Source organism: Vulpes lagopus, chromosome 8 (genome assembly GCF_018345385.1).
Source record: "Vulpes lagopus strain Blue_001 chromosome 8, ASM1834538v1, whole genome shotgun sequence".
NCBI lineage: Eukaryota > Metazoa > Chordata > Mammalia > Carnivora > Canidae > Vulpes > Vulpes lagopus.
In genome coordinates, this window is record NC_054831.1 from 127,494,228 (window position 1) to 127,503,652 (window position 9,425).

General features: G+C 57.7%; 1 protein-coding gene across 1 annotated transcript; it reads right to left on the bottom strand.

The window, feature by feature from the left end:
• Positions 1 to 3,796: 3,796 nt before the first annotated feature.
• On the bottom strand, positions 3,797 to 6,344 carry FAM43B (family with sequence similarity 43 member B). The gene has a single exon (XM_041764799.1). The coding sequence runs from the start codon at positions 5,857 to 5,859 to the stop codon at positions 4,873 to 4,875; it is 987 nt and encodes a 328-aa protein (XP_041620733.1). The 5' UTR covers positions 5,860 to 6,344; the 3' UTR covers positions 3,797 to 4,872.
• Positions 6,345 to 9,425: the final 3,081 nt, after the last annotated feature.

Consider the following 9,425-nt stretch of genomic DNA (forward strand, 5'->3'; position numbering starts at 1 on the left):
ACCGCCTGGTCCCAAAGCCAGCAGCATTTTCCTCCCCTCCATAGCCTGTCGCCAAGGACACACAGGGGTCGGGGGAAGGGAAGCTGAGCCATCGCTCACAAAGGAATGACCTCTCAGCTTTCTCAAGACCTTGGCTGGGAAGGCTCTGTGTCAGCACCGCTGCCTGCAGCAGCTAATCATTTACTTATTCACTCATTCATTCATTCATTCATTCATTCACGTCAGCATGCTTTGCAGTGTGCCTGGCATTGTGCCGGGTGCTAAGGCAGAAAGGAAAGGATATACAAAAAAAGCATAAGATATTAGGTCTAATCTAGTGGTAAGGTGATCGGGCTTATGTGGGTTGAACAACTAGGGGCAAAATTGAGACAAGCTGTAGTTGAATCTCCTCCCATGATTTAGAGATGATGGGATTTTCGGCGGGGAGCCACCCTGGGGTGTGTGCAAGCAACATGTTCAGCATCTGGGAGACCAGGCATCTGATCTCCTCCCAGCGCTGTCAGTCAGCGGTGTCAGCTAGAGGGGAAACGATGTACAGAGAGCAGTGGCTACTGCTTCCTGCGTTCGTCGGGCGCTCTGCTAAAGAAATTACCCAAATGCAGCACCTTATCCTCCCAACAACCATTTAAGACCTAGACTCATCTATCCCTGTTTTTACAGATGGAAAACCAAGGCTCCAGAAACCTTTGGAAACCTGCCCAAAGTTATGCAGCCACCCCAAGGGCAGCTCTGGGCCTGGCATTCGGGAGTGTCTGATGCCCAAGCCCAGGTTCGGCCGCCTGTGTGTTAAATTAGAGACTGCAGCTGTCTGCATGGTCCTCCTGCTGCCCAGCCAGCATACCTGGAGGGTGGCTGGTGTCACCACCAGGAGCTGCTCTGGACTATGAGTGTCAGCCCTGTGCTGGGCGCTGGTCTAGTCTAGAGCGAGAAGGCCCAGTCCTGGGGCTCTGGAAGCTCGGAACAGACCCCAGGGATGGCAACTTTGGTGTCCCCCAGTGGTCTCATGTCGGGCTTCTGAGTTTCTCCCCAAGAATAGCCATCCGTGGAACAGGGCGTCTGAGGATAGAGTTCTCCTTCAGCATCTCCAGGCAGAAGCTTGGCAGAAGAAATGCTTCTCCACCCACTTGGTTTCCTATCGTGTGATGGCTCTTCCATCTGGCTCATTCATGCACTCATTCAACAAATTAGTATTGAGCACCGACTCTCTGCCCCGCTATGGTCAGGGTACCGAAGGGGGCGGGGAAGTGAAAATGGATCCATATGAGAGACAAGACACACTTACATAAAAACAGCAATCTCAGAGGTAACATGAAGAGGCCCATGGATGAGAGATTGCCCCCGGATTGGGCAGGAGTGGAGGAGGGGTACGCATTAGGGCAAGCTTGGAGGAGCTGGGATTTTGAGCTGGGCCTCAAAGAGAGGGTAGGATTTGAAAATGTGCATCCGAGGAGTACATTCTGGGTAGTGAGAACAGGCACAAGCCTAGGGGTGGGAGCACAGGGCCATGTCTGGGGAACTGGGAACAGGACCACGTACACAAGAGGAGCAGCGGGAGTCAAGATGGCATTCATAGGCAGGCCAGCAGCTTGACCCTGGGAGCTGTGTGCTGTGGCACAAATAACATTTGTCATAGCCCAGCCACTGTGGAGCGGTGATCGGAGAGCAGGAAAAAAACGGCCCATGAGGTCCCAGGAAGAGTTTTGACACTTGAGTGCTGGCCTAGCTGAGACACACCCTTCCCACAGCATCCTTGATTGTCTGTTCTTGGACAGGCCCCCACTGTCACCCTTACACACGCGGCATTACTTCTCAGGCCTCGTCAGCCCGTTGGACCTTTGACACATGCAGCATCAGGGCTGGAAGGGGAGCTTAGAGAGCAGGTCACCCAGTGATTTAAACCTAAAGAAGAATAATTGGGAGGATCCCCTTATTCAAGTGGAATCACAGAAACCCCAGACAGAAAACAGCTAAGCCGCTTCAGTTAAATCGGGTTGGGAATCTGAAGTCGGCAGGGGAGAGAAGGCAGGGGTACCAGACCGCTTGACCGATGGTTCAAGGCTCTTCTCCATCTTGTGCAAAAGCCAAGGTCTGTGCAGAGATGGAGGAGGGAGTGGTCCCCCTCCGTTGGTGGCAGTGATGCCCGGGGCCTGTGGCTGGAGCAGCCCCTGAGATCCCTCTCTGTAGCCTGGTGGCAGTTGGTGCTACACTGTGGCTTAGCTCATCCTCAACCTACCGACGGACAGAGGTTGTGCTGTGTCTTCCACCCTAAGCACTGAAGGTGATGTGGCTTGGAAGACAACTTATAACCACTGCTGGCGGGTGCTGGAGTGGGGTGGTGGGCAAGTACGCTGAAGTCCTAATCCAAAGAGAAGGACCCTCTGGGTACCATGGCTGTTCTCCTATGTGCTGGGTGCCTTATTTACCAAAGCGTTTTGGGGTAGGATTCTATTTCATTCTTGCAATTAGCCTGTGAGGTACGTATTATCCCTATTTTTACTATTGATAGAGGTGAGACTCAGAGAGGCTGAGTGAGTCGCCCAACGTCACACAGCTGGTAAGGAGGCAGAGTCCCCTCGCCCTGGTCTTCTAGCCTCAGGTGTAGAGAATAGAGTGTAAAGGAGGGAACGAGAGAGGTGGTGGTTGTGTGTGCGCACACGTGTGCGTGTTTGTTTGGGGAGGCTGCTAGAGAAAAATCGAGTAGGAGCTGAGGCTGAGAACGTGCTTGTGAATTATTATGCCAATTATTATGCAGCCACTACTCCTTAAATCATATGCGTCCCCTCTATGAGCCACAAGAGAGGGACTCCTGGACCCCCAGAGTGCCTGTCCCAAGATAGGTGCCCAGTAAGCATCTGCCTCATGAGTCTGATTGAAGACATTGCACATGTGACCTTGACTTGGGGTGAGGTTGTCTCAAACACCAGTGGCTGCCTGGCCTACAGCCCATCCCGGTCTCCCAGGTCTGACACCTTCCCATTTCCTCTTCTGCAAATGGGGAGCTGGCGACGCAGAAGAGGGAAGCCGTGAACATGCAGGGCCTCCTGGCCGGGTGGGTCCTTGTCATCCTTCTTCCCCAACACGTAGAGTCAACCCCAGCTTCCCCCTTGGAAGTGACCTGACCCCGCCTGGGCTCTGCTGCCTGAAGTGGCAGTAGTACCCTCTGTTCCAGCAGCTCCAGGAAACAGAACACTCCTGACCGCTGGCCACTGCAGAGGCCACTCTGTCTGGGCTCTGGAGAAGTCTGGGATCAGTGCCCAGCTCAGCACAGGAATAAAGAAGATATCCAAGCTCAAGACTCACACTGTCACAAAGCCTGGACAGATTTCTCTAGCTCCTCTGGAGGAAAAATGGGTGCCCACCCCTCTTCTTTACAACCTGCCCGTCTCATCCCCAGGGAGACACAGTATTTGGACCCCAGGCTTTGACACACATGAATCTTCTCAAGGAGTCAGGGCTGATGAGAAGTCCCCACCCCCATACCCCCCTCCCTGCCGAATGTCCCAGAGACACTTGCATCTGAGTACCCAGGCAGACAGACATTCTGCGAGGCAGACAGACAGCTGACACTCCTCCAAGGCTTGGCACGTGCGATTTCACACCTGCTCCTGTCTCCTTTCCTGACATTAAGGGAACAGCTTCCTGGCAGCAGCCCCTCCCCACCGATCCCACCGCTTGGCTCTAGGTGCTAAAGGGGGCCACTTCCTAGGGTCTCCTCCTGTCCCTTAGGGTTCTGATGATAGTCTATTGGTCCCCAGCGGGTCTGGCATCCAACAAAACACAGGAGTGGAGACAAGGATGAAAAAGCAGGTCCACTTTATTTACAACGATCAGTTGGTGACACATAGATCTTTGGGCTTTTTGTGGCCTTGTTGAGAAACACCTCGGTAGGGGCCCACTCCTTCTGTTGGGTTACCACACCCCCCTTCCTCAGCCGGCTATGAGAACCCAAATGCTGTCATCAAGACCCTCCAACTGTGACAGGCCCCTATTGGGGTGGGGCGGGGGGGGCCATCCGCGTCCCTCCTTTGTCCACTTTCTGGGTAGTCAGTGTCCTCAAGCACCTGCCAAAGGTTCTCCTTACCTCCTTTGGAGCCATCTTGGTCCTAGTGGGAGGCACCTGGTGGGGAACCACACACATCTGTCTGCAGAGATGTGGGGTGGGTGAGGAGTCTTGTGGGGGGTGCCAGGTGCCAGGGCACAGTCTTGGGCAGCTGCCTGGTGCAGAGGGCTGTTACCTGGTCTAACCTGTTGTCTGGGTTGGTAGGACCAGCCCAGTCTTCTCCAGAGGCAGAGCAGTGAAGTCCAGAAATCCTCCAGGGGTAGAGAGGCGAGGCATAGGGCCTGAGAATTCTTGCTCGTGTGTTCCCACCTGGGACCTGGCCTCAGTTCTCAGGAGCCACTATTCTTCCTCTACAAGAACTGGTCCCATCCCAGGGGAGGAAGGCCTGACTGGCCAAGGGCGGGACCACGGCTTCCACCTGGCCAAGGTCCAAGGCCGCCCACCCTCTTGGATTTCTGGAAACTTCTTCCCCCTTCTTTTGAGAGGCTGTTTTTTGGGAGGGAGAGGGTGGTCTATGGGCAAAGACCTGTTGTAAAGCTGACGGGCAATTCCACGATGGAGGAGGGCGCTCGGAAACTCCGGATGTGGGGGGAGGGGGGGCTTCCAGGCAATGCTCCTGCCCTCCCCTCCTCTGTCCCCCTAATCGAGGGCGCATCGGGCGTCACCCTGAGCCGGGACGAGACGCGGGGCGGACAGCGACGGAGACCACGAGGGAGGCAGGGGCGGGGGCGCCGGAGGGGCCAGAGGGGAGCCGGAGCGGGCGGGGCCGGGGCCGGGGCCGGGGCGGCGGCCGCAAGTCCTGCCCCGCGCTCTCAGCGCGCCTGGCCCGCGCGCTCCCGCTCCCGGGGGGGCGCCCTCCAGCGGCGGGGCTGCGCGGGCGGCGGCGGCGCCGGGGCGGCCCGCAGGCTGCACGTCCTCAGCTCGCGCGCCAGGCTGAGCACCTCGGGCCGCTCGCGCTCCTCCGCGCCCGCGTCCGCGTCCTCCTCCTCGTCCTCCTCCTGGATGCTGCTGAGACGCGGCGCCCCGCGGCCGCGCTCGTGGGCCGGCGGCCGGTAGGCGCACTTGGCGTTGAGCAGCCGGCGCAGCGGGGCGCGGGGCACCGAGGCGGCGGCGCCCCCCGCGCGCAGGTGCTGCTGGCGCACGTGGCGCGCGTCGCTCTGGCGCTGCAGGCGCTTGAAGTCGCTGAAGGCCGCCAGCGCGGTCTGGCGGAGCAGGCGGGCCAGGGCGCGCGCCTTGTGCGCCCGCGCCAGCAGCACGGCGTGGCAGCGCAGCACCACGGCCTTGTGGCGCGCCTGGTGGCGGTAGACCCAGGCGAAGACGCGCGGGTGGCGCCCGTCCGCCGCGCAGTAGGTGATGCGCGGCAGCAGGTAGGCGTGCGCCGGCCGGCGGCCCCCGGAGCCCCCCGCGCCCCGCGACGCGCTGCGCTCGCACGGCTGCATGCGGATGCCGTGCGGCCCCAGCGTCAGCTTCATCTTGGTGCCCCCGCCCGGCCCGCAGCGCGCCCAGATCTTGCCCACGGCGTCGTCGGTGCAGCCGTCGCCCTTGGCGTGCAGGGTGACGGCGTTGCCCAGGTACCACACGGTGTAGGTCGGGTCCTCCTTGTTGAGCTCCACTTTCTGGCGCCGGCTGCGGAACACGCGGCCCAGGCGCTCCAGCGGCCAGTCGGGCAGCAGGTCCGGGCAGGAGCGCAGGAAGCTGGAGAGCAGCGACGTGTAGGCCAGTCCGGGACTCAGGCTCTTCGCCTTGCACTTGGCCTCGTCCTCCACCAGCACGAATTTGTTGCGTCTCCAGGGCAGCATCGCGGCGGCGGCCAGAGGGGCCGGGGGCGCCGGGAGCTCACGGGCGTCCTGCCCGGCGGCCGGGGGAGGGGGGGCGAGCCGCAGCCGGCGGGCGGCCCCGGGGTCGCGAGCAGCTGGGCGGCGCCGGCGCCAGTCGGAGCCGGGAGATGCCCGGTGCGCGGCCGGGCTGGCAGCCGAGATGCCCGGGCGGCGGCCGAGCGTCCGGGAACAGCTTCCCCCGGGAGTAGCTCCAGCCGTCCGGGAAGCAAGGAGAGGAGGGGAGGGGGCTGGGCGTGGGGGAGGCGCCCCGGGGCCCTAACCGCGGGGCGGGGGATCCCGCAGTCCCCGCCGCCCAAACTGCGGCGGCAGGGAGGTCGCCGGAGCGGGGCTGGGGCTGGGGCTGGCCGCGCGGAGGGGCAGACCGAGAGCGCGGTAGCGGAGGGGACTCCTCCAGGCGTCGCGGCTCCACCTCCCCGGGCTGCCTGCATCACCGGGCGGGACCGCGAGCGCTCTTGTCCCCTCCCCTCGCCCTCCTCGCCCCCCTCCCCCGCCTCCCCCGCGCCGGCCGGCGCTGCTCTCCGCCCGGGACCGGCACAGGCGCGGTGGAACGGGCTTAATCACTATTACTGGCGGGGCGGGGACGGAGGGGCAGTTAGGGATGGGAACCTTGGGAAATGTACCGGAGGGCCTCGCTGGATGCAGACTTCTCCGACCTCCCTGGTGGTCTCCGCGCCCCGCTGGGCACAGTCGGGATCGCCCTCCCCGCTCCAGGATTCCCGCTGCCTGGCTCTACCCCCACCTCGGAGAGTGCTTTTGGGTGGGTTCCTGATGGGGCCGGCCCGGCGCTCCTTGCCTCCTGTCTGCACAGCAGAAAGCCAGCTGAGGTGGCCGAGCCGTGCAGTGGAAAAGTACTGTCGCTTGGGTGAAGCTTTCTCCTCGCTTCTTCCAAGGTCGTGGGCCAGGCTGCTGCGCCTGAGCTCTGAGAGCAGCCGCGGCTCCAGAGGCTGGTAGAGGCCCTCGCCTGGACCCAAGCAGGGAGGGTACTTTTTTGAGGGCCAGGGAACGTTCCAGAGCAGTCCTGGGTCTGTGGGAATTGCAGATGAAAAGCTCCTTCTGGCCAAAGGGCTGCCTCAGGGCCCTCTGAGGATTAAATAGGTGAAACTCGGGTTTGTGAACTCCAGTCTTGCTCCCCAAAGCCCTGGGGTTTTGCATTCATTATCGCATTTAATCCTCAGAACAGCCCAGGCTCAGTTAAGTGACTTGCCCAAGGTCACAAGGCTAGTAGGAGGTGGGACTAGTGCTTTACTCAGGTTTGGGTGACCCATAAGCAGGCCCTCACCCTTCTCGGAGTTGACAAATGCTGCATAGAAAGGCATTTTCCATCCTCCCATGGGGACCATCAGTGGGGGCTTTCACTACGGAGAGGGTCTCAAGTACTAGGAAAGAGACAGTTGTCCCTGGGTGTCAGGACCCATTTCCCCCTTTCAGGATTTGTTAAGCCGCACATTTCGTAGAATCCCAAGTCTGCTCTGATGGGGCCCGAGGAGTCTCATGACCTTGGGCTCTCACAGGGCCAACATCCAGGCCCTTTCCTTGGCTTTGGAACAGGTTATCTGGGGAGTTTTCCAGGTCAAGAATGAGCTCAGAAGCTCGGGCTTGGCCAGGCAAACCACTCTGGGAGTGGGGGCGGTGGGGGGCAGTGGGAAGATTTGTGTGTTCCACAACCCAGTAACATTCAGGCCCAGCAGGCACCAGTAGTGAGTGGCTGGGTTCAGAGTTCTTGGGAGAATAAGAGCCAAAAAAAAAAAAAAAAAAAAAAAAAAAAAAAATCAGCCTCCCCCCCCCAAAGAACGCCCAGCACAACTAGGCTGCATCACTGAATGCTCCTAAAATGACATGTACTGAAATGACATGCAAATAAAGAACCGGAAATTACTTAGAATTGCAGAATCTTAGCTCTGGAGGGGGCTTCACGGATGATCTGATCTACTGTGGCCTCATTTTATTTTCAATATGGAAATGTCTTCTGGGTTTAGTGATTATAAAACTAATACGTGCTTGTGGTAAACAATCACACAAGAAGGACACGGAAGCCTCCCACTGTTCCCGCCCTGTAGATGTGGCCTCATTTCCCCACAAGAGAACAGGCTCTGAGAAGCACAATGAGTGCTTCATTTGAGTGCTTTTCGTGGTGCTAGATTTGTCTCGGCCCAATGGAGACATTAATTCAACCAACTCCCTTTATAGAGAAGACTTGAGGTGGTTTTGATTTGAAGGGTAGCTCATTGAAAAATCGTGCTGTCTCCTGCCTTGGGTCTCCTGTGTCCACTCTCTGGACCTCACTGCCTTGGGCGAGGGTGCCTTGTGTCCACTCGTGGTTGATAGGGTGCTGGTGGGAGTGGCCAGCAGTGAAGTGTCAATTTGCAAAACTGAGATGCGGTCCAGGCCTCTTGAGGTTGCTACGTTCACATATAAGGATGCAGGACTCACAGAGTTAAATTTGAATTTCAAGTAAACAACCCTTTTTTAGTATAAGTATGTCCCCAGGATTGCACGCATTTTATCTGGTAGCTGGGCCTCCTGCTTCCCAGAGAACAAGAGATCAAGGAGCTGCAGGTCCGCGTGTGCTGCATGGGAGAGCCTCCACTGCCTCCCTAGGCTTGCACACCTAGTCCCTGCAGCCTGGCTTCTGTTCCCATTGCCTTTGGGAAATCCTCCATGGAGGATGACCTGGGGCTGTGTGAGATCACAGTGCGCAATAGTCTGCTTTTACGTTTAGCCCCCTGGACCTCAAAGCAGAATTTGACATTGTGAGACTTTTTGTTACCTTGTTCACAACTCACTTAGCCGGGTTGGCAGGGATTTTCGCCTCACCCAACTCCCTGGGATCACTCCTCACTTCCAGGACTCCTCCTTACACCCCCAGACTTGATCTCAAATCTTCTGCACGTCCACCAAGTTAGTTCCTTTAGACGGCTGGTTGCACTCAGGGCTCCACTGTCTTTTCTTTTCCTATTTTTTTAAAAAAAGATTTTACTTATTTATTCATGAGAGACACACACACACACACACACACACACACAGAGGCAGAGACACAGGCAGAGGGAGAAGCAGGCTCCATGCAGGGAGCCCGGCGTGGGACTCGATCCCGGGTCTCCAGGATCAGGCCCTGGGCCAAAAGCAGGCGCTAAACCACCGAGTCACCCGGGCTGCCCTCCACTGTCTTTTCTATTCAGGTCTCCCTCACTCTGGTCCTTGGTTAGAGCTCTCAGCTTTGCATCAGCCATCGCTGCTTCAGGGACTGGTACGCGGTCAGATTTTTTCCTCTCTTTTTCCAATCATTTGTATTTCTATCATATTGATACTTGTATTATTTTTATTTTATTTTAATTTTTTGGATACTTGTATTATTTTTAAAAGTCCAATAGCTGCCTTATAGGTAAAAAGAGATAAATCTCTCACCTCACCCTTCCCCAGTCTCAATTCTTCTAAACATAACCACTCTTTTACACATTTTAGATGGCACTATTGTCATATGGCTCGTGTTTTTAAATAACACATCTAATTCAGATTTTCTAGTCGTTAAA

Excerpts from the sequence above, each read along its gene's own strand:
- FAM43B (XM_041764799.1), bottom strand. The coding sequence starts at position 5,859 with ATGCTGCCCTGGAGACGCAACAAATTCGTGCTGGTGGAGGACGAGGCC.